Source organism: Vombatus ursinus, unplaced genomic scaffold, assembly GCF_900497805.2.
Source record: "Vombatus ursinus unplaced genomic scaffold, bare-nosed wombat genome assembly UNPS02015255.1, whole genome shotgun sequence".
NCBI lineage: Eukaryota > Metazoa > Chordata > Mammalia > Diprotodontia > Vombatidae > Vombatus > Vombatus ursinus.
In genome coordinates, this window is record NW_020955033.1 from 29,385,939 (window position 1) to 29,411,744 (window position 25,806).

Sequence of the window (25,806 nt, forward strand, 5' to 3'; positions counted from 1 at the left end):
ATTTTTTTCATTTTTTAAAATTTATTTTATTTTTTTGGTGAGGCAGTCAGGATTAAGTGACTTGACCAGGGCGATACAGTTAGGAAGTTTCAAATGTCTGAGGCCAGATTTGAACTCAGGTTCTCCTGACTCCAAGGCCAGAGCTCTATCTACTGCTCCACCTCGTTGTTCGTGTAATTTTTTTTTTAAAGGAGAAAAAAGTAGTTCAACAAAACTAACTGGCACATCAGGTGATTTTGTCAATATATACAGTGTTTATAACCATAGTTTTCCTCCTCTGAGAAGAAGTGAGGAATTTTTCATCTCTTATTTACATTTGTCATCTCTTCTTTAGGCTAGGTTTGGTCATAATGTGGTTCTTTCTATTTACCTTACTGTCATAGTGTATATAATTTTCCTGGTTCTGCTTATTTCACTTTGCCTCAGCTCATTTCAGACTTCTCATATTTTTTCTTATTTTCTTTCATATTCATTGTTTCTTGTAGTATAGTAATATTCTATTATATTTAAATCTTACCATTATTATAGCCCTTTCCCAGTCAACAAGGCATCTACTTTATTTGAAGTTCTTTGCTACTCAGTACTTTATGTAAATTATGTTACCTCATATCTTTGCAACAATCATTGTTGGCTATGTAAATATTATAATTCACATTTTACAGATATCTCTTATAGATCTTTATTAGTTTGTTCAATGTGGCATAGTTAGAATTGCCTTTCAGTACAACAAACATTTGTTAAGTACTTAATATATGCATGATATCATGTGAGACATCAGTTGTTGAAAGAAGAGTAAAAGGATTTCCTGCAAATTCTTAATCTTAGGGTTTAATAGTTTTTATGACTGAAAGTTCAGTTATTTCCACTATACTGCATGTCTAGGTTTCCTCTCTCGGAATTCTGCTTAAGCTATATCTCCAGGAATATAACAGTTGTACGTGCATATGTATCTTGTCTTTCCACATAACCTACACAGATGTGTATTTTTCCGTCCTAGGTTAATTGGACACCTGAGATTAATAAGGAACATTTACTGCAGGGTTTGCTACCTGATGTACAAGTACCAACATCTGTGAAAGATATGAGATATTGCCAGGTTTCATTTCAAGATGATCATGTGTCATTGGAGAGTGCATTTACTGTAAGGTCTGTGGGTTTGTCTGTTTTTCAAGTATTTTTAAATTAGCATTTTTTAAAATGGTGAAAAAAAGATTTGTTCTTTATTTTTAATATATACTCCTATTTGTACTAAAATATATTTAAAATGTACATAGTAAAAATAATGTATCAGTTGACATAGAATACAGTGGGTTACTTTTAGAGCTTTTCTGGAAAATTTTTTGAAAAGTAATTTTGGAAAGTCATATAGTATCTAATAAGTTAGGAAGACTTTATTTCCAAGGTATTATAATAAACCATGTTTGGAACATGGACTTCTAACGTTATTAACAAAAAAAAAAAAGCAAATCTTGATATTACCAAAGTTTAAACAAAATTAGTAAGTCCTTACCTTCTAGGGGCTTACATTGTAATGGACAAAAATACAGAATCTACAAAGAGAAATTTACCTGAAAGTAGGAAATGATGAGAATAAAAAAGAACATTTAAACAATATACTTTGTTAAGTGTTGGAGGAGAAAGAAAACAACAATTTTGATACATAAAGCATCTGGAATGATAGGGGGAATATTTTTTGGGGGCGGGAAGAGGGAATTTTTAAAGGTGGAAGAAAGGAAGGATTATATTCTAGGTGCTTAAGCTGGTATGGAGATGAGAAATGTGTGAATACTTGGAAGTTGGAATAGGTTTTTGAGCTCAGGGAAGAGGAGGATATAGTTCAGTTAAGCTAAAAAATAGAATATGTGAATGGGAGTAATGTGAAGAAAGATTGGAGCCATATTGTAGAGGGTAATAAGTACAAATCTGAGTAGTTTGTATTTCATCTCAAGGGCATTACTGACAAGTCATGTCTTTTGAGGCAGTAACTCATAATGGTCAGACGTTTACCATAGGATGATTATTTTGGCCTTAGAAGGATTGATTAGAAGTAGTAGACATATCAGGCAAGAAGATCAGATAGGAGAATATTACAGTAGATGGTGGTAGAACAAACATCTGAAAATGGTAATAGGGAAGCAAGGAATAAATTTTAATTCTTGGTCTTGGTAGAGTATGTTTCAGATAGGAGGAACACGAGAGATAGAAGGAAGAGGTATTGTAGAAGGTGGCAGAGAAATCAATCATTCAATCAACTAGCTTTTCTTTTCTTTTCTTTTACTAAGCAATGTGGTTAAGTGACCTGCCCAGGGTCACACAGCTAGTCATTGTCAAGTGTCCAGAATTGAACTCCGCTGCCCCTGACTCCAGGGCTGGTGCTGTATCCACTATGCCACCTAGCTGCCCTCAACTAGCTTTTCTTAAATGCCTGATATGCCAGGAGCTGTGCTAAGCCCTTTTGATTCAAAGAAAGGAAAAAACCAGTCCCTGTTCTATAGGATCTTATAGTCTAAAAGGGAAGACAGCAGGTAGAAGACTATGTACAAACATGATAGAAACAGGATATATTGGAGGGAGTCTTAAGGAAGATACTAAAATTAAGAAGGATTGAGAAAGCCTTCTTGAAGAAGGTTGAACTTTAGCTAAGACTTGAAGAAAGCCAGCAAAGCTAAAAGGCAGAGATGTGGTATGAGACAATCGCAGGCATGGAGGAAAGCCAGTAACCAATGAATAGTATGTCAGTCAATAAATATTTATTAAGTGCCTGCTATGGGCCAGGTGCTGTGCTAAGTATTGTATTGTGCAAAAGTTGTAAGTGTACAAAAAAAATATAAAAGACAGTGTCAACCCTCAAGGAACTCATAGTCAAAGTGTGGGAGTAGATGGGCAAACAGATGGGTACAAACAAGCTATATAAAAGATAGGTAGGAAGTAATTAAAAGAATGAAATCAGTAGAATTGAGATGGGTTGGGAAAGGCTGCTTGTAGAAGATGAGATTTTTAGTTGGGACTTAAAAGAAGCCAGGGAAGCTAGTAGGCAGAGAGATGAGGAGTGAGTACATTCCAGGCATGGGTGATAGCCAGTAAGAATGTCTGTAACCCAGAGATGGTATGTCTTGTTGATGGAACAGCCAGCAGGCCAGTCTCGTTAGATCAAAGAGTATGTGATTGCAGGCTGGTAAATAAGTAGGAAGAGGCTAGGTTATGAAGGGCTTTGAACCCCAAACAGGATTTTGTATTCGATAGCAGAGTTTATTGTGTAGAAGAGTGAATGATTGTAGCTGTGCTTTAGAGGAATCACTTCTGTGGCTGAATGAAAGAGGGACTGGAGTAGGGAGAGACTTGAGGCAGATAGAACCAACATCAGGCTACTGCAGTAGTCCCAAGCATGAGATGATAAAGGCCTAGCCAGAATGGTGACAGTGTTAGAGGAGAGAAGAGGGTGTATTTGAGAGATGTTGCAAAGGTGAAATTGACAGGCTTTGTCAACAGATTGGATTGGAGGGGTAGGAGGGAAGAGATAGTGAGGAGAAAATGCTGATGACTCTTAGGTTGAAATCCTGAGAGAAGATAGGAAGTGGAGAGGGCTGGGGTGGGGGGAGCTGGAGGGGAGAGAGCTGGATATGGAATTCTATTTTGGACAGGTTGAATTTAAGATGTCTGTTGGACATCCAGTTTGAGATTTCTGAAAGGCAGTTGGTGATGCCAGTTTGGGACAGGATAAGTAGATTTGAGAATCATCAGTATAGAGATGGCAATTAAATCCATGGAACTGATGAGGTCAACCAAGTGAAATAATAGAGGAAAAAGGAAGGCCTAGGACAAAACCCTGAGGAACATCTAAGGTTAGCAGCTGTGATCTATCAGTCAGTCAATAAACATTTACCTACTGTGTTCTAGGCACCCATGCTAAGCATTGAAATGAAGATCCAGCAAAGGAGACCGAGGAGTAGTGAGATAGGTAGAGAACTAGGAGGGACTGGTGCCCAGAAAACCTAGAGAGAAGAGAGTATCAAGGAAAATATGGCAGTCCATAGTTTCTGAAGCTGCAGAGAGGTTGAAGAAAATGAAGATCGAGAAGAAGCCATTGGTTTTGTTACTTACGGGATTATTGGTAACTTTGGAGATAGCAGTTTTGATGGAATGATAAGTTCAGAAGCTAGATTGTAAAAAGAATAGGAAAGAAAATGAAGGCACCTATTGTTGAAGGCCTTTTCAAGAAATATAGTCACAAAAGGAAGAGATACAGGGTGATAGTGGGCCTGGAAGGATCAAATGAGGGTTTTGAGACAAAGCTCCAAAGCTTGGAGACATTGAGTAACAGAATAGCCTAATTGCAAGATTTGTAGGCAATAGAGGAGGAGCCAGTTGCCACGAAGAGATTGAAAATAAGTGATAGAGTAGGAATGACAGAGCGGAGCAGTCAGTTGGAGGAGGTGAGATGGAGTGAAATTGCTTGAGGAGGTAAAGGTTTGCCTTGGTAAGGAGTAAGACCACCTCTTCATGAGAGACAACATGGAGTCCAGAAATGGAGTATTATGTACAAGGAATGGTGGTGAGGTCATTGTCACTGGATTGTATAATACATGTAGGGGAATAAGGTGTAACAATATTGGAAAGATAGGAAGGTCTTTAAAAACCTAACAGAAGGTTTTTTACTTTATCCTGGAGGAAATAGGGAACCACTGCAGTTAATTGAAGGTTACATCTATGCTTTAGGAAAATCCACCTTAGTTGGAGGATGGATTTAAATATGAGGTAGGACTTATAAGCAGGGATACCAACCAACAGGCTGTTCCAGTATTGAAGATGTGATTCAGCTACAATAGAAGAGGAGAGTTTTGGGAGAGGTAGTATAGGTGGGTCATTTCTGCCTTGTAAACAGCAGCTCTGAATCTCAAGAATTACAGTGCAGGAAGTGGGTATTTGCTTGCCATGGGATAAGGGAAAATTTATTTGTTCATTAGAAAGCTTACTTGATCAGAGCAGGGCAGATGGTAGTGACAGTCAGGATGGTAATGTAGTGAAAGAGGGTACTAATAATAGGCAGTCCATGGTAGCCATTTCATTCTTCTGACCTCTCTCACAGTCCTTGTGTTGGTGAATACAGGAATGTCATGTGGCAAAGGAGACCTCTAATCTTGGATGACACAACCACTTCATTGTCTTCAGCACAGTTGTCATGAGTGTCTGTGACTTTGTCCAAGACCTGATCATCAATGTCTGTGGTAGTACCAGTGTTTCTTCCTTCTTTCTCAGCCATGTGCATGAACAGATTGCCCTTCATTATGATTTTTTAATGGGATACCTTGCCTATACCAATGGTAGCTGAATGGATTCTCTCCTGAGGAGGTCTCCAGCCCTTGTCAGAACCTAGGGCTGATATGAAGACCCTGTTGGCAATGTTAGCAGTGACATTCTCCTTAGCAGTGGTTGTCCCTACCTTCTTGGGAGAGACTGTTGATCTCATACCAGCATTGTAGGTGAGAATCGCAGAAAAGATGAGCCAAAATAAAAGTGTACAGAAGAGAGAAAATTGTATTGTAACAGAAAAGTCAACAGAGTAGAATATGTCTGTTGGGTAGTCAAAATCAGACCCAAAGGCAGCTATGAGGAGTGAGCAGCTGTTCTGCATTATTCCTTTAGAAAGACGAAATGGAGAAGAGATTACCAAACTCAAAACAGCTTTTTAGTTTGAGGCATTAGGAGAGCAGCCTAAAGCCCTACCCACCTCATATTCTTCCCAACCATGCTGTATAGCTTTAAGTCCTTGAACACTATGATTTCAGTGGAATCAAAGTTTCAAAGGGCAATGGAAAGAAAAATGATGAGCATAATCAGCCTTACTTAATCCATGATGATTTATTTATGTGTAAAAAATATCATAAAAGACACCAGGCACATAGATAACTAGAAAAAGTGATAGGCTATTTGTGAGATGACAGTGAAAGATGACAAGTTGTACAGTCTGATACTATTCTGGTTTCTATAAAGTGTTAAATTGTACTAGATTGCAAGCTCAGTGTGAGTCAACAGTATGACAAGAGAGGCAAGAAAGCTACTAAAGTAACAGACTTCATTATGTGTTTGAGATGAAGAATGTTAAGAGTTCCACCATACTCTAATTTGTTCAGACCACATCTAAAATTCAGTTCTGGATAATACATTTTAGAAAAAATGCCAATAAGTTCATGAGCATTCAGACGAGTGTGATCAGGAAGATGAAGGGCTCTCAGATTGTGCTATATTCGGTTCAGTATATGGCAGTATTTTTTTTTAATTAATTTATTTTGAATTATCAGCAATCACTTCCATAGGCTTTTGAATTTTAAATTTTTCTCCCCCTCCGTCCTCACCTCCCTCCCCAAGACTGTGCACAGTCTGATAACAGGCTATACATATACATTCCTATTAAATGTATTTCCACATTAGTGATGTTGTAAGTAAGAATTAGAACCAATAGGAGTCTTTCCAGGTTTTTCTAAAGTCAGCTGCTTCATTATTTCTTGTAGTAAAATAGTATTCCATTACATTCATATACCACAACTTGTTCAGCCATTCCCCAATTGATGGGCATCCTCTCAGTTTCCAATTCTTTGTATGGCAGTATTTTTTAAACACTTAATGTAAATACAAGGTAGTACATGAAGTTCAGAGGATATAACCCGAAAACAATAAGTTTACTTTCAAGTGAGAATTAATTGAAATAACTGGTGTTTAACCTTGTGAAGGGAAAACTGGCGGGGGGGGTGGGGTGGACATAGGTATTCAAGGCCTTGATGACTGTCAGCATGAAAGAGTAGACTTGTTCTTCTTAGCTTTGGAGAATAGAATTACAAGCACTGGATGGAAGTTTCTTTTTTTTTTTTTTTAAAGGCAGTTGGGGTTAAGTGACTTGCCCAGGGTCTCATAGCTAGTAAGTGTCAAGTGTTTGGTCTGAGGCCGGATTTGAGCTCAAGTCCTCCTGACTTCAGGGCCAGTGTTCTATCCACTGTGCCACCTAGCTGCCCATGGAAGTTTCAAAGCATCAAATTTAGATTTGATGAAAGGAAAAAATCCTAATATTTACAGCTATCCAAAAGTGTGCTAGGCGCCTTAGAAGATATGAGTTTTCCCCTCACAGGATGTGGAGGCTGGATAATCACTTGTTAGATACTTGGTAGAGGTTGGATTATTTGTTCAGGTATGGCTTGAACTAGTTGGCCTCTGAAATCTGTTCTAATTTTGAGATTCAGTGATTTAAGGGAATTTATTCAATTGCGTTGAAGAAACATTTATGAAATGTAAGTACTTTTTCACAAAACACTGGAATACAGGGACAGATAAAACAAAAAATTATCTGTGTCCACAAGGAGCTTAAATTCTACAGGGAGAATATACTATTTATACAGATAAATAAATATAGTTTTGATTATTTGAATAGAGAAAGGTCTCTCACAAGTGTGGGCATCAGGGTAGGCTTCTTGTAGGAGGTGGCATCTTGTTTGAGCCTTGAAGGAAGCTAATGAGGAGAGGTAAGGAGCAATTTCACACATTTCCAAGATGAAAAAAGGAGGAGTCCAGTCTGTACCAGTGCAAGGAAAACCCATAGTGATAAAGTTTTGGATCCTTGTAAGTTTTCTAGGCAGATTCCTTTTTTACTTACTTCTGGGTTTATACCTGTATGTACTTATTTGAGTTGGGGAGGGGATGTCATTGATTTATTGATGTTAAGTCGTTTTTTCAGTCTTGTTCAACTCTTCATGACCCTATTTGAGGTTTTCTTGGCAGAGATACTGGAGTGGTTTGCCATTTCCTTCTCCACCTCATTTTCCAGATGAGGAACTCAGAAAAATAGGGTGAGATGTCTCAGGCCAGATTTGAACTCATGAAGATGATTTTTTTCAGATTCCAGGGCTGACACTCTATCCACTGTGCTACCTTGCTGCCTGCTATCTTTGATAGGTCAATGTAAATTTCTAAAAATTTCCTTTGATTCATGACTTAAGGAAAGTTTCATAATTTGTGAACTAATTTCAGACCGCTGCCTGATGAACCAAAACAACTTAAATGCAAGTTAAAAGGAGGAAAAACAATACAAATGGGTCAAGAACTCCAAGGAGAAATAGGTTAGTATGGCATGCTATTCTAAACAATACTTAAATTCAGAATTTCTTGTTATAAAAATACTGAAGGGTTGTACATTCATTATTTTTTAATTAGAATAAATTATAGCAAATCGAATAAGGCAATGAGTATGGTAGAGATCATCTAGGCTCATAAGAATGTATGTAAGTGTAAATGGCACATATTGTTGATTTTTAAAACATTAAATGAATATAGTGAAAAGAATACTAAACTATCAAGGGAACTGATTTTTTTTTTCTTGATTCGAGTAGTCCTACCTGTGTAACTTTGTGGAATTCATTTAAATGTGTATGAGTCTCAGTTTCTGAACTATATATTAGGGATAAAAATACTTATGCTACCTACCTTTGTTGTGAGGTGCAAATGACAATAACGTTCAAAGCATTTTATGCTAGTATATTTCATTTTGTTTTGGTCTAGACGTGGGACCTCATTGGTGTAGAGAACTCATAAATAAGGAACTTCCCTTCACCTTTGCACATCAGCAATTGTTCTGCAACTTAAAGTCTTAGAGAACTAGTTGACTGGAGTGTTGAGATGAGAAGTGACTTGCCCAGGGTCACAGAACCAGTGTGTTTCACAGTCAGAACTTGAAGCTGGATATTCCTGACTGTGGGGCCAGTATATATCTCCTACTTCATATGATTTCAGTGCCTCATACTGTCGTGATAGCTGTAACAAAAATCTAACAAACATACATTGGGGCACTATATCTACTTGAATATTTGCAGGTTAAGATTTTTCCTTCTTTTGGCCACGTTCTAAGACCTAACTTGAAGAAGTGATAAGTAGTAATTTGAAATAATCTCTGATGCCCTGAGAGGCTGCAAGGCGAATTGGCTAGAGAGCAAGATTCAGGAGCAGGAAAACCTTGATTAAGTTCTTGTGTCTGATACATATTGGCCATGTGAATGTAGGCAAATCACTTCTTTTCTCAGTGCTTAACGCACCTCTAAGCCCATAACTTGTTGAGCAGGTAAGGACCTACACTGATACGGGGAGTTCTATATATGTTAATGAAATTACAGGTCCAGTCTCAATTCTTATTCTTATCATATTCAGTTTGTGTCAGAATGGGTAACTTTTTAGAAATGATTTCATTAAAATAATCATGTCAATGCAAAACATTTTCCTTTTGTTTTTAAAGAGGTAATAATTACAGATCAGTATGGAAATCAGATACAGACGTTCACATCAAGTTGTTTAACTTCTTTGGGAATTTCTGGAAATGGACTTGATAAATCCAGTTTGAAAATTAGTTGGCAGGTAAGACTGACTTTCTAAAATATTTGTATTTGATTTATTTCACATTATGAAAAATGGATATAGTTTAGAAAGTGGCACCTGGGCATTTGATCCTTTTTTCAAATGAGAACACATTTGAAAATGGATTATCAGGTAGGTTTTCTCTGGCCATATATTTTTAAAGATTTATATATGATGGGGAATGGAAGAATATAGCTGTGCAATAATGCATGATTTGAAATTATTTTAAAAATAAGGAAATTGGTTATCTTATTGAGACAAATAACTGTGGAAAACCTTGATGCCATTTGTCACTAGTGGTAAACTTTTAGAATTCAAATAATAGAATCGTTGACTGGCCTTACTTTGCCAGTGGTAGGAGACTATGGATATGGAACACACAGTATTCTTTCTAAAATTCCATCTTCATTTGTTATATGTCCCTTCAGCAGCTCCCAATGGTTCTTTATTGTCTACTTTGTAAAGTTCTAACTACACTACCTGGCTTTCAAGGCCTCAATCTATTTATTCAAATTTATTTTTCGATATTCTCCAGTAACCACTTGTTTTTCCTCTGCACAGCGCATGCTTTTAATTAAGTCGACTGAACAGTTTTTGATAATGCTATTCCTTACCTGAAATGTCTAAATTCTACTAATCCACTATGGATCAAGTTGTCTCTGACTACTTCAGACAATGCTCCTTTCTCCCTTCTCTGGATCCTAACACTTAGTACAGTGCCTGGTACATAATAGACACTTAAAAAGTGCTATTTGACTGATTAGATTCCTGTTGCTCTTATAATTAGTACCTTTTGGTTTAACATTTAATTTTATTATTTTTTAGTGTCTACCACAGGGAATTCTACATGATTCAAGCTTAATAAATAGTAAATGAATGTATTTTTAAATACATTGGTACGGTCTCTGAAGGCTTTGGGACCATGTCTCTTTTTGTGTCGAGCATAGTGCTGAAAAGATACTTACTGTTAAGTTTTAATTGAAGTCTAAATAAGAAATAATTAATTCCTTTGAGTTAAAAAAGACTTTAAGCACATTTTTCTTTTTTTAACTTATCTTTATTATTAGGACAGCACACAGACTATAATTATAAAAGGCATAAAATTTAACCCAGGTCCTCCTGGAAGCAAGGAGCTCTGCTTTGCGTGGCGTGAGTTTTCGGACTTTCTCCGGGTACAGCTAATTTCAGGACCACCAGCTAAACTTCTCCTGGTAAACTGGCCAGAGTTAAGAGAGGTAAGTAGGATTTCTGACTTGATCCAGTATGCTTGATATTGAATGACTGTATTTTGAGTATGGTTTTCAGTAATTTGAAGGCATGTAAATCATAATATCATTGTTCTAAAGCTGGAGGGCACCTCACTGGTCATCTAGTCTAACCATCTCATTTTACAGATGTTGAGATAGATTATTTGGGATTCTTTAAGTAATGGAGTTTATATTTAACTCTTTAATAGCTTCTTTTGGGCAGGTAAAGTTAAAACATTTGCTTCCCATTTGCCTTTACTGGCTGAAATGAACAGTGAGTAAGGAAAGGGAAAGGAAAGCATACATTTGTGTTTAAGAACTTTTGGGAGGGAAAAGATACCAGTGACTGGCCCTGGAGGTCTTATTTTTTATTTTTATTTTTTAAATTTTCAATTAATTTATTTTGAATTATTAACAATCAGTTCCATAAGCTTTTGAGTTTTAAATTCCCCCCCCTCCCTTGTCATCTTCCTCCCCAAGATGATGTGCAATCTGATATAGGCTATACATATATATTCCTATTAAAAATATTTTCACATTAGTAATGTTGTAGGTAGGAATTAGAACCAATAGGAGGAACCACCAGAAAGAGGAAACAGAACATAACAGAAGAAAAAAAAAAGCAAATAATATGCTTCGATCTGCATTCAAACTCCATAGTTCTTTCTTTGGATGTGGATAGCATTTTCCGTCATGAGGCCTTTGGAGATGTCTTAGATCCTTGTATTGCTGAGAAGGGTTAAGTCTATCAATATTAGTCATTACACAGTGTAGCTGCTCTTATGTACAGTGTTCTCCTGGTTCTGCTCATTTCACTCAGCATCAGACCATACAAGTCTTTCCAGGTTTTTCTGAAGTCAGCCTGTTCATCATTTCTTATAGCACAATAGTATTTCATTACATTCATCTACCATAACTTTTTCAGCCATTCTCCAGTTGATGGGCATTCTTTGAATTTGTAGTTCACAATTTGCCACTACAAAAAGAGGTGCTATAAATATTTTTGTACACGTAGGTCCTTTTCCCATTTATATAATCTCTCTGGGATATAGCCCTAGGAGTGCTGTTGCTGGGTCAAAGAGTATACACATTTTTATAGCCCTTTGGGCATAGTTCCAAATTGCTCTCCAAAATGGTTGGATCGTTTCACAACTCCACCAACAATGCATTAGTGTTGAATTTTCCCACATCTTCTCCAACACTTATCATTTTCTTGTTTTGTCATGTTTGGCTCTGGAGGTCTTCAGGCTGAGGCTGGCTAATTGCATGCTGGTTTGAGGCCGAGGATTCTTGTTTGGGTCTTAGTTCGCAGATGAACCTGAGGTCCCTTCAGATTCTTAGATTCTGTGATAAGGGAAAAGTTTACTTTATTAGGTTTTTGTCTGGCCCATATCTGTTTATTGATTATTTTCTACATCTCCTTTTTGAAACTACTGTGCATACATTTCACATTTTAGCTTCATACAGCCACTTTCTAATATGAGATCTCTCTTTGTGGTACTATGGAAAGCCCCTACCTGTAGAGTCAGAGGGCTTGACCTTAGGTCTTATTTCTGATGCTTACTACCTAGTGATCCTTGGGCAAGCGACTAAACCTTCTGGGGCCTCATACTGATCTGCAAAAAGAGGATATCTGGTTAGGTAATCTGAGGTTCCTTTCTGCTCTAGAACTATGATCCTTTGATTATGTGTTTCAGCTTTGCTTTGAGGTGCGAGAACAGAGAGAATAACTATAACTTCCATATGCCTTGTTATCATTTAATTATTGATCATGTTTCTGATAATTCTTCTTAAAGGAGAATCCCTCCCTTGTATTTACATGCTTCATTACTCATGGAAAAGTACCAAATAATAATTAGAAATTGGAGGCTTTAAAACAATTTATTCATACCTAAATTTACTTTCCTAAACTTGTTTTTGAGTAAACATTTTGTCTACATAGATTTAGTCTTGAATTGTGAACACTAAGTTTAGTAGTGAAATCTTTTGCTCTACCACGTTAGATTTGTTAGTCTGGGCCTTTCATTTAACCTCTTAGAGCCTCAGTTTCCCCATCCATAAGGTAGGGAGGATAATAACTCACTAATGACCTTGTATAGTTCTTGTGAAGAAATTCCCTTGTAAAGCTTGGCATTGTTATTTTTTTATCTCTTGAGTCATGTACGGAATTATGAATTAATAACGGTTTTATTTTTAAGTAATTATTGGAGTCACTTAATTTCTTTTTGTAAATAGAGGTGAAAATCTAATTGTTGTAATTGGAATGATTTTCATAAAGCGTTTCAGCTAAGAATACTACAGATGTACTTTAGTTCTTGAAAGAACTATAGAAATTAGGATTTACAAATCAATTAGGTGTAATTATTTGCTGTATAAAAGGATTTTTTAATTTTTAAAATGATTCACTGAGAATTCTTGAAACTAGTAAGCTATTTTTTTGAAAATACAATTATACAATACAAAAAGATCTATGTGAATTGTTTAACAGTGTATAAATTTATGATATTGATTTTAATATGTCCATATAGCAGGTGCTGGTGTTATATAGTGAGATTAATTTTAATTATTATAGCAAGTGTATTTATTTTCATATTTAAGACCTTTTGTCCTCCATAAAAAACCATTTGTTAAAAAGTGGCAACCCGACTATTCCTTAAAGATACTATCTACTGTCTTTTGTTTCACAGCAAAATTCCTAGAAAAAACTACCCTTGTTGCTTCTATTTTTTCAGTTCACACGTGCACCTTACAATTTTGTTTCTCCTCATTCCTAAACAGAAACCTTGTTTTCTCCAAAGGTACACCAATGACCTTTTATAAATTGTTTTTTTTTATTTTTATATGGTCTTCATTTCTGGATATATTTTACCCTTTTTTCTTGCTCAGGGTACCTTGTTTTGTAAGAGTGACAAGAAAAAGTTAACTGAAAAGTAGCAGTTGAAACTGACCAACCTATCAACTAAATTTGGTACATATCTTGCCCATGACTTTCTCCTGAACTCTATAGCCCTTTATCACCAGTTGTGTTGGTCCTTTCTAACTGGATTTCTTAAAGATATTTCAAAAGTATCCAATCCAGAACTCCTTATCTCTTCTTTTTTCATATTTTAAGTCTTCTTGCCTTCTGCTTTGCCCTTTCTGTTAAGAGCACCACTAATCTTTCAGTTACCCACATTTACAACCTTGGAGATATCCTGGCCTCTTCCTGCGTGTGTATGTATGTGTTAAATATGCATGCGTGTGTGTGTGTGTGCATGTATGTGTGTGTGTGTATACATACACATGCATGCAGGCATACACACACATTCACTCCCTTGAAATGAATCTGTTTCCTCTCTATTCAGGTTTGATCTTTTCTCACTTGGACTATTGTATTGGCATCCTAATTGATCTCTTAGCCTTCAGTCTTGCCTTTATTCAATTTGTCTTCCACATAACAGCTGTTAAATTATTTCTAAAGCACAAATCTGTAATCATTCTCTTCCTTTTTTTTAAAATTAATTCTTCTAATGAACAGAAACTTAATTTTCTGTCCTTCCTACCTTCCCCTCCCCCCACCCTTGACAAAGAAAGAAAAACAAAACTCTTGTAATATGCATAGTAAAGGAAAATAAAAATTTTTAATTACCCCTCCTTTCAAAATATGAGCTCATCATCTTTCTATCAAGGTGGGTAGCATGTTTGATCATGAATCCTCTAGAATCATAGTTGATCGTTTCATTTATCAAAGTTAGTTTCTCTATCTTTCTTAATTAAGTTTTATTTCTTGCTGTTGCTTTGTCTGAGATTATGATAGCTATGCATGCCTGTTTTGTTTCAGCTGAAGTATGGATACATTTTTTATTCCAGTTCTTTATTTTAACTTTGTGAGATTATTGATACTGTCATTACTGGATTATTGATTCTTGTTATTATAAATTGATTTTGTTAAATTCTATTTTCTGATCCGTTCTATGATATTCTTATGAATGAGTACATCCCATTCATATAGTTTACATCAGTAATGCCCTTGGCAATCATTAAACCTTAGTGTCTTTTTAAAAATCTCATTTACTTTTCTGAAACATCTGATACTGTTTGCTACTATTCTAGCCTTCCTTTGATTTCATTGCATATTGGAAGCCTTCTTCTTTATTGATTTTTTTTCTCTCCTTTACAAGATATTGTGACCATCCTTTTCCTTATATAATAAATACTTGATGACTTTATACATTTCTATAGATCTACTTATTATTGCTATACAATCATCTCTCAGACATTTGTCTGTAACCTTGATACTCACCTGAGTTTCTGTTATACATTTCTATTTCCTGCTGAGTTTTGTACTTGAGTTTCCTGTTGTCATTTCACATCCATTTTGAAGAAATGAGTTCAATATCATAATGTCCATGCAAATCCAATATATGATCAGAAATCAAAAGGATAAATTTTATTATGAAAAATGTAAAAAAAATTCTCAAAAACTGACTCAATAATATCATTGGCCCAGTTACACATTTTTGTTGGCTTCCATAGTGTTATGATGATTAATTAAAAAAACCCAACAGTAAAACCAGAACTGGATTATTAGGCATTTAGTTGGCATAATGGATGGAGTGCTGCTGGACTTGGAGTCAGGAAGATGTGAATTCAAATCCTGTCTTAGATATTTGCTATAGCTAGGTGGCTAGTCACTTATTAGTGCAGGGCAAGTCACTTAACCTTACAGCCTCAGTTTCCTCACTAAAAAAAATGGGGACAATATCACCTACTTCTCAGGGATGTGAGAATTAAATGATATAATACCAACAGTTCTTACTTTAAATAAGTGAACTATTCGACAGATGATTCTTTTAATGGTAATTTTTATTTATTTTTTTGTTTTCAACATTTACTTCCACAAGATTTTGAGTTCCAAATTTTCACCCCATCTCGCCCCTCCCCCCACCCCAAGACGGCATGCATTCTAAATACATAGTCCGCCTTCCCTTCTATCTCTCCTCCCCTTCTCTTATCCCCTTCCCTTTCAATTTTCCTGTAGGGCAGGATGGATTTCTGTACCCCATTTCCTGTTTTTCTTATTTCCTAATTGCATGTGAAAACATTTTTTGTTTTTAAAACTTTGGGTTCTAAATTTTTTCCATTCCTCCCTCCCCATCCACCCTCATTGATAAGGCAAGCAACTAAATATAGGTTATATATGTGCAGTGATGCAAAACACTTCCATAGTAGACATGCTGTGAAAAACTAACTCTATTTCCCTTAATCCTATCCCACCCATCCATTTATTCTATTCTTTCTTTTGACCCTGTCCCTCCTCAGAAGTGTTTGCTTCTGATTACTCCCTTTCCCAATCTGCCCTCCTCTCTATCATTCCCCTGCTCTCTTGTCCCTTTCCCCCCCGTTTTCCTGTAGGGTAAGACAGATTTCCACACCCAATTGAGTCCACAGACGATTTTTACCTAATGTGAATTTGCCTGTGGAGGTAGGGAAGGGGACCACAGAACTGGGGGGAGGGTAGCACATGTTTTAAGGACGTGGGGGTCAGGAACAGAGATGCAAAAGCAGGAGGACAGGAACATGTGGGAGCTAGGCTGGCCATGTGGGCAGGAAGTAAGAGGAAGAGCATGGGTGGTGGGGGAGAGACACATGAGACTGAGTGCAGATGGATGGAAAATAGACATGTGGGGCCAGAAATATAGCTGATGGGCAGAGTAGGGCAAAGATCTCCTCTCCCTGTCTCAAAACAAGCCCCAATTAGGTGGCAGCAGTGGCTGTCTCTCTGCATGTCTGTTCTTTTGCTTTCATTTGGAGGTTTTTCATTTGTTTGTTTGTTTGTTTTTTATTACCACTGAAACAACTGAATGACAACAACAAGAAAGAGCTGTTTACTCTGGTAGTTTTATCTTATTCCAATCAGATTAGCAAACTAGACCAAAAAGCAAAGTGACTTATGCTGGAGGAGTTGTGGGAAAACAGGTACATTGATGCCTTGGTAGAGCTATGAGCTGATCCAGTCATACTGGAAAGCTTTTTGGGACTATGCCCCAAAGCTATTAAATTGTGTATACCTTTGACCTATCAGTATCACTATTGAGTCTATACCCCATAGAGATTAGAAAAAGATGAAAATGTCCCATGTGTGCAATAATATTTATTATAGCTTATTTTGCATTGGCAATGAATTGGAAACCCAGGGAATGTTCATCAGTTGGTGAATGGCTGAAACAGTTATGGTATATGAATGTGTTGGAATACTTTGTTCTGTGAGACAGAGGTCAAATTCTGTGTTGTCAGGATGTAAGGGCCTACAGGACTGTGGAGTTCTGCCTGAACTAGATTGAAATGTAATTGGGAAATATTTAAGAGAGTAAACATATGATACAACGTAGATAATGTTAATTTGTGTTTTTCTAAATCAATATGTGGCGAAAAGGGATCCAGGTTTTTGTTTGAATTTAGCACCATTGGGCCCCCGCCCCCACCCTCAAATTAAAGGAGTGGTTATAAGAGAAACCTTGGAAGACTTACATGAACTCAAGTGGAGTAAGGAGCAAAACTAGCACAATTCATCTGATAACAGCTTTGAAAGACTTTGAACTTTAATCAATGTAGTGAACTACCACAGTTGAAGAGGAATGGAATAATGCATGCTTTCCACCTCCTGGTTGAGAGTTAATGGACTCAGTGAAGATTGAAACATTGTTTTCCAGCATGGCCAATGTGAGAATTTGTTTCACTTGACAATTTGTGTTTATAACGGGTGTTATTTTTCTTTCCTACTCAATGTGGGGGGTGTGAGGGGATAGGAGGGGAAAAGGTGTGACCTTCATTGATTTAAAAAAATTTAAAAGTAGTGTTTTAATTTGTTACTTTTATGGATCAGTGTTTTCATTGGTGTGGGTAAACCTTCCAGTGATACAACCTTTTTGTACTGTCTCCTCTTCATGAGCTGAAAATACTCTATAGGGATATGCCTGATATGTCTGGGGCTGTCCTTAGTTCTCTTGACATTTCATGAAGACCAATGAAACATATGGTTTATCTACCAGTTATCCATTTCTCCTGCCACATAAGTGGTTCGCCCGATTTTCTGTTAATGCAGCTCTGAGTATATATTTTATATTTATTTCTCTTACATGAATCTTGATTGCTAATGTCTTGCAACAGTACTCAGACCAACTATATAGTCTTCTCCATTTTTCTTTGAGTGACCCTTAACTTTGGTACTTTGGAGACTATGATATCACATGATTTTATCACCATTAGTACCACTGGAAGTAATGTGATATTCCTTTGTATCACTAATAAACTTGGGGTCATTAAAAACATGTGGTTTTCCACAAGTGATCCATCTTCCCTGTACTTCTGTTAATTCTGGTATAACTTTACATTAAAATCTGAACAATAGGCATTCTTCATCAACTTTGTTTGTCCTTTGAGAAAGTTAGGCCTGACTCATTTGAGTGATTATGGATCTCATTTAGGAGGCTCTATAGTCTTCTTTGTCCTGATGTAGTTTAGAACAATGTTATCTAGCAATAGGAACAGTTGAAGACCTTTTCAATTTCAGCTCTGTACTGGATTTCTGACAGTGGCAAAAACTTTTGGTGCCTTTATGTTTGTTTTATGCTTTTGTAGTCATAATTAGAAAGCTATTGGACAAAGTTATGTCTGTTACATATGTCAAAGACTCCAGCAGGATTTTGGAATATATGTGAAAAATGAGTTTTGGGAAGAGAGCCCTTAAGACAGTATTTTCCTCTACCAGATAAAATAATTTTTATAGTCAACAAACATTCAGTTGACCTTGAATTTTTTATTTTTTAAATTAATTTTGTGATTCTAAAGTTGTTTTCTTGAGACTATCATTTGCAAAAATCATTCTGTTCTCATATTTTCTTTAGCTGATTTATTACCTTTAAAATTTTCTTGAAGTGGGAAAGGACAAATGCATTAATAATAATATTCTCTTGGTCATTTATTTTGGTAGTAATAAAATATTTTTTTTCCAAGCCTTTAGTATACTCCCCCTTTTCAGTTACCTTGAGAATTACTTTCTCAATTTCATCAAAATTGTGTTGCTTCCAGCACATAGTTCTCTGTGTATACTTGGTCTAGGCCAGTGGTTCTCCCTGTCTTTATTTTCTTGAGACTGTTCCTATTAACTCATGCAATCAAGGGTTGGGATGTTAAGTTCAATGTGGTAGTTCAATTGTCAGTTATGGTAAATATAGCTATAAAGCTCTTTAGAAGTTCTTTTTCTTTTTTGCCTGTTGTCCATCCAGTTTCATCCTTAATTGTGTTTAGAATGAGTCTCTCACCAAGCTTTATTAAACTTCTCTTTCCTTCTGCTGTTTCACATTGTTTGATAAAATTATACTGCTCATTATCTTCCACCACCCCCCTCTGGGAGGTCTTCCAAACTTTTTTTTACTTTTAAATTATGTTACTCTAGAGTCCAAGGGTGGTGAATTGGTGTCTGAGAGGCCACATGTGGCCCTCTAGGTCCTCAAGTCCTCAAGACCCTTTGACTGAATCCAAACTTCACAGAACAAATCCCCTTAATAAAAGGACTTGTTCTGTAAAACTTGGACTCAGTCAAAAGGCTGCATCCAAGGACCTAGAAGGCCACATGTGGTCTTGAGGCTGCAGGTTACCCACCACTGCTCTGGACTGCTTATTCTCCTTGGAATCTTGTGGGGGGTGTGTGTGTGTGTGTGTGTGCGTGCGCGCGCGCATGCAGAAATGATTTCTAAGCTCTTTTGGTCACTTTGGGAGGATTAGCCTTCATATTCATTAAACTTTCTTAGGAAATGGTAGTAATATGTGTCAATGCCTGTTCTCTTAATCATTTTTCATTTGAGGGGGAGGGTCAACACCACTTTGTTTAAATAGGTTTGGTTGAATTTGCCCCAGCTTCATCCCTTATCTGTATTATGATCTTCCAGTTTCATTGATTTCACTCTTTCCTCTAACAAGTTGATCATCTGACTATACAAAGCTAATTTTGGAAAAGAATGCTACCTTGTTGACTTGTCATTTCCTTTCTCTTAAAAGCAAACATATCTGAAATTAATTCTGTTTAATATGGAGCTTCTTATGTTGTTGACCTTCTAATTTTTTAAAAGTGTTCGTAATACATATATGTCAGGCTTCTGATGAGTCAACAGTCCATTGACTTCTTTACTTTATTATTCCAGAGTCATGTTTTCTATTAACCCTTTTTGCCATTTTCCCCTATGGCCACTTGTGTGTTTCCATTACTGGATAGCAAAGCATGCTTTTATTGAATTTTGAGAGTCTTTTGGAGTTCTTAGCAAAATTCCCTCATCTCTTCACCCTCTCCTACGGACAGTTCTCCATGCTCTGCCATTTTCATGGTAGTCTCTTTGCAAGCAATCTTATATTCATAAGATTCAGTATCATGCAGTATCACATGGAATGATACTTCTTTTTTGGATGAACATACAGTTCAATTCCTTTATTTGCCTCTTCAAGGAAAACTTGTCAGCCACTCTTCCATTTAGCTACAACTTCATTGTGGTTTCTGGTTTTATTTATAGTAAGAATGTTGGATGGATATGATTCCATTCCTTGAGTAGTCTGTTGATTCACTGGTCATTAAAAGAGAATCTCACATTTGGAGTGCTGATTAGATGGGTTCATATTTATGTATAGTCTAAAAACTGCAATCTAAAATTCTTCTCCTTTTTCTGCTATTCTGCCTCTGTCACTAAAGAAATTCAAGGTTACTGCATAGGACCAAACTGGGTTTTGCATTTTTCTTTCTTTGTGGCACCCATAGAATAAAGAATTCATCACCAAGTCCCCAGAGAAATGATGTTTAACTTTTTGTTTTTAACTATACTGAGCATCCCAGGTTTGCCTTAAAACCAAGATGGAGACATCTGAGTACAACTATGGATGGTTCTGTTTGTCAAGATTAGGTTTGTAGATTTCAAAAGGTGTGTGTGTGTGAGAGAGAGAGAGAGAGAGAGAGAGAGAGAGAGAGAGAGAGATTGATAGAGGTCTGTATAAGCCAATATTGGTTAGTTAACCCTACTCTTATTTTCTCCCTAAGTTAGAAAGTAATCATCAACATAAAAGTTGTTCACTTGGGAGGATATTTGCTTTGGTCAGTTCTCCATTTTATTGAAGAGGCCATTTGCTGACTCTTGAGTTGGGGAAGAGGTATCTTTCACAGGAACTACTTTTAGAAATCTGGTTCTTGTAGAATTCCAGAAGTAAGAACAAACCAATATAACATTACTTTAAAGTGATCAAACCTCTCTTTTGGTGAATAAAAAAAATGACCATATACCATGAAATCTGGTACATTATTTTTAGTATTGCCTAAAATATTTTTCTGTATTTCAGCCTATTCCAGTGATAAATGGAAAAGAATTACCAAACCCCCTTACAGTTCAGCTTTGTGATCAGTGGGAAAATCCTTCCCCAGTACCACTAGTTAAAATAAGTCTTGTGAAAGCAGCCATCTTAAAAGTAAGTATCAATCTTTGAGTATTAAGTATGTTAGGATGATAATTCTGAATTGTGTCAAATCTTGTTTCTTTGTAACAGTTTTATGTATTGTAATGTAAACATTTATTTCCCTACCATATGGTCTAAATGAGGCAAGAACAGTTTTCATGTCTCCTCTCCCTCACAAAACCCCACCTGGAAGTTTTAATGCTCATGAAGTATGTAGAATGGTCTTTTAACAGGATTAGTTCAGTGCTTTTTACTAAGTACTAATACTGAGAATTCACATTAAAGAAAACCCCAGTCATGAGGTTTTTTTTAAAATTATTCATTAAGTTGAACTGATGGCCTGAACCTCCTTATATGATGCCAGAGTAAATTCAACATATTTGCTCACATATATTTTTTAAAGTGTACAATTTGTTAAGTGATATGGGTCTTCAATTTGTTGCTTAGCGTCAGAGAGTAAATTTCAGGATCACTGAAAGATAATGGTTCTCTTCTTAAATCACATACCTCTTAGATTTGTCTTGAGGCTTCAGTGAGATCTTGTTTATAAAGATTCCTCAGGGATGGGTAACCTGGGGCCTCAAGGCCTTCTAGGTCTGTGGGTGTGGCCTTTTGACTGAGTCCAAGTGGGTTTAAGTGCCTTGCCCAGGGTCACACTGTCTGAGGCTGGATTTGAACTCAAGTCCTCCTGACTTCAGGGCCTGTACTCTATCCACTGCACCACCTAGCTGCCCCTCTCTGCATCTTTTGACACTGGGTATCATTCTTTCCTGGATAGTCTTTCCTCTCTCGGTTATCCAGTCTGTTATCAAGTCTTGTCATTTCTACCTTAACCTACCCACCTATTCCTACCTTCTACCTCTACCTACTCTTGTATATTTCCTCTTCTTTTTACTCAACAGCTGCCATCCTGGTACACTTCCTGTCTAGAGTATTAGAATAAACAAATGAAAAGGCAATTTATCTTGCTCTGGTAAAACCTTCTAGCCACTTCACTAGACATTATACACTTCAAAATACTAACAGATAAACAATCATGCTTCTGGTTTTCAAAGCAATTCTAATCTTAATATTTTCCAACATGAATAAGTGGTGTTTTATTTAAGGTACATAATTACATTGGATCCAGTCCAGTATAGAATGAACAGTCTAGAATGGTAATGACCTCCCTGTAATTGCCAGTGCTACAAATATTTGTTTAGATGATAGTTTTGTTAACTACTTGTCAAAAGATATTGTCTAAAAGATTCCAGTTTTTGCAGCGTTTGTAGACTAGATGAATAAACGAATCAATAACCATTTGTCAAAAGCCTACTTGGTGCCAGAAGCTTGGGATAAAAAAGAAATAATGAAAGTCCTTCCCTTTAAAAGGATTTTATATTCTATGGGAAGAGACTATACAGAACAAATATGATATAAATGGGAAGTGATTTTACAGAGGTAAACAGTAAAGACTTTATGTAGACGATCAAATGAGCTATGTTTTGAAGTATACCTTATATTCAGAAAGGAAGAGATGAGAAGGGTGAACATTTCTGTGCCTGTGTGAGAAAGGATAAGTGAAAGGCATGGAAATTAGAAATGGATTATTATACTTGAGAAACAGTAAAAAGGCCAAATTTTTGCTGGATCATAGTAGAGTGTACAAAAGGTAATGATAATGTAATAAACTAGAAAGAAATGTTGGCTCCTGGTTGTGAAATACTTTAAAACTCAGCAGAGGAGTTTATAAATGATCCTAATGATAATAGATTGCTGCTGGTATTCATTGAGGAGGGAGGCAAGTGAAATGATTAGACCTATTCCTTAGGAAAATCACTTTGTTAGCTAGGAGAGAATGGATCAGAGTGGTAGAAGATTCAAGATGGGAAGACCAATGGGGAGGCTATTGCCATAGTACAACCCAGAGGTTATCAGATATGGAGATGGATGGAAAAAATATTGTGGAGATAAAAATACTATGGGAATTGTTTGGATATGTGGGGCGAATGAGGTTCACAGTCCTTCATTGGAGGATTTAGAGGTTTTCAGGAAGATTGTAAAGAATCTGGGTGCCTGGAATGATACTGGTGACCTTGATAACTATGGACAAGTTGGGTAGAAAGATGAATTTTGGAAAAAAAGGAAATGATTTTTGATTTGAACACATTGCATTTTAGATGGTCCCAGTATATGGAGTTTGAAAGCATCTCTGAGTAATTGGTACTGTGGGACCTGAGTTCAGGAGACAGACTAAGGCAGAATATATAGCTCGATGAGTCATTGGTATAATGATTAAATCGATGGGGTTAATATAGTTACCATAGAAGAGTGAAAAGAATGGGGCCTAGAACAGAGCCTTAGTTATATCCACAGTTTGGGATCCAATGATGTAGCAAAGGAGCCTGAAAAACAGTAGATAACTGAGAGAGTGATGCCACAAAGAGTCCAGGATGACAGGGTAGTTAGTAGCATTAAATGATATTGAAAGATCAAAAAGGATGAAGTTTTATATAAGGCCATCAAATATTTTAGGAAATCATTGGTGACTTTAGAGCATAGTTTCATTTGAGCCATGAAGTTGAAAGCCAAGTTGCAAAGGATTGAAAAGTGAATGGGACAAGAGAATTGGAGGCCAAAAATTTTGCTGATACAGGCAAGACAGATAGAGGATGACACTTTGATATGGTTTTTTACAGTTAGGGAGGGCTTTTAAGGTTTAGGAAAGGAGGATATCTAAGTATATTTGTAGGAAGCATAGAAGGAACCAGTACATAGGGAAAGACAATGTAAGGTTAGGGAGAAGGTGCTTCTAGAGAAAGATTGTGAATGAGACTGTGGAAGAATACATATAGGTAGTTTGACCTTCGTTACGAGAAAGGCCATCTCTTCATCAGAGATTGGAGTAGTCTTTACTTAAATAAAGGCAGAAAGAATGGAGGTTGATAATATCAAAGTTTTAGGAAATGGCAAGGTTTCCATTTTCTCAGTATAATTTGAAGTGAGGCCTTTGGATTAGAGGGATTGGTGAGAGACCCTTGAGAAGAGTTTTGAAATAGTTCCTGTAAAACGAAATGGAAAAAAAAATTAAAACAATATATTTCAGAGGATTTCTTTGCTACAGTGAGGGTCAAGTAGATAATATAAATTTGTAATGGACTCAATTAACATGGCTTTGTGAGTTCTTCCTGTTCTATTTAACTGTATGCAAGTCAGAAAGGAGGAGGTGGATGGTGGGAGTCATCCAGCACTGGGGTTTGTCAGGGGAAGAGAGAGGAGGTAACAGGGGCTACAGATTCTTGAGTAGACACTGTAGAACTAAACTGGGTTACTCTTAGGGTCATGATTAGGCATGGAGTTATGTAAAGCCATATCAGGAGTAATAATACTGAAAATACAGGAAAATACTGAAGACTGTAGGAATTAATTGTGTCAGCTACATATATAGGATTAAAGCAATGTTGATTTGGTGGACATTAATCAGAAAATAATTTGTGATTCAATTGTAATAAAATTGTTGGCAAAAATAGAAAAAGAAAGTTGTTTCTAGAGTAATTGCGAGTTTTTTTGTTTGTTTGTTTGTTTTGTTAACTGTCAGTTATTTTCTTTACAGCTCAGCCCTTCAAATCAGCAGCATAAAACTGATGACAGTGGCAGGGCTGATTTGGGAGTTTTTACTGTTTCTGCCCCTAGGTAAGTATCAAATTGTTTTAAGAAGTAGTGCAACTATATAGCTTCATTTTCCTTAGGAGTTGCTGAATAAATAATCTCTTCGTTGTGCACTTTGATCCTTGTATTTGGTATTAGAACATAACTGCTTGGAGGATGAAGAGCGTAGTCCTTTGGTACAAACTGTATGTTAAGGGAGGTAATTTATATCCTTTAAACTCTATCTCTTCCATTTTGTTATATTTCAGAAGAATAATCCTATATATAAACATACATGTTGAGATTTTTCTCTTTTCCCATGTCTTCCCAGTAAAGGATAACTAGTTTGAACATTACCATTTAATAATATGAAGCAGCCTAAAACATTGGAAATGCAAATAAATGGGTTCCCTAAATGGAATGTGTTTAGATAATTTCATAATTTTTGTATGATAACTATTGTAACTCAATTTTTTTTAAAGGGGAGAACATACTATACAGATTAAAGCAACCTACAACAAGAATTCCCTAGAAGGACCTATAATTAGGCTAATGGTTCTTCCAGACCCTGAAAAGCCAGTGCGTTTGAATGTTAAATACGATAAAGATGTTTCTTTTTCAGCAGGGGATATTTTTACTGGTGAGTAAGTCTCTATATTTTAAAATTATTTTTTACTGTTATAAAATGCTTTAGTGACTTATTTAACTTTTATTTCAAAATCAATTGAAAAATTTAAAAGATCTGTGTAAATAGTAGCATTTTACTTAGTTGCTTGATTTTCATTTCCTATGATTGGTGAAAGGCAGTTAACAGTATGTTTGGGGAATGTGGAACTGTACTTTGTCCACTCTATCAAGGGATTATTTTAAATTTTTACTTGTGTTCTCCAAAATTTTTGACTTAGTGGATTGTTTTTTCTTATACCAAAATGTCTACAATTTTATAACAAAAGCTAATGGAAAAATTTTTTTTTCCTTTATACTTAGCTCTTCTAGATTGGAATGAAGGATTCTAGTAATTTTGTTTAAGGTGTGACTGAAAATGAATGAAATACTAAATATTTGAAAA

General features: G+C 36.2%; 1 protein-coding gene across 3 annotated transcripts in view; it reads left to right on the forward strand.

Annotated features, from left to right (window-relative positions):
• LOC114031915 (structural maintenance of chromosomes flexible hinge domain-containing protein 1-like) overlaps positions 1 to 25,806 on the forward strand; it is a 182,174-nt gene that overhangs the window by 84,479 nt on the left and 71,889 nt on the right. For all 3 annotated transcript variants that reach the window (XM_027847122.1, XM_027847123.1, XM_027847124.1), the window contains exons 26-32: positions 998 to 1,146; positions 8,017 to 8,105; positions 9,272 to 9,390; positions 10,458 to 10,625; positions 20,997 to 21,122; positions 24,703 to 24,782; positions 25,220 to 25,377. In XM_027847122.1, coding sequence (XP_027702923.1) covers positions 998 to 1,146; positions 8,017 to 8,105; positions 9,272 to 9,390; positions 10,458 to 10,625; positions 20,997 to 21,122; positions 24,703 to 24,782; positions 25,220 to 25,377 — 889 coding nt within the window. The remainder of the gene's footprint in view (positions 1 to 997; positions 1,147 to 8,016; positions 8,106 to 9,271; positions 9,391 to 10,457; positions 10,626 to 20,996; positions 21,123 to 24,702; positions 24,783 to 25,219; positions 25,378 to 25,806) is intronic.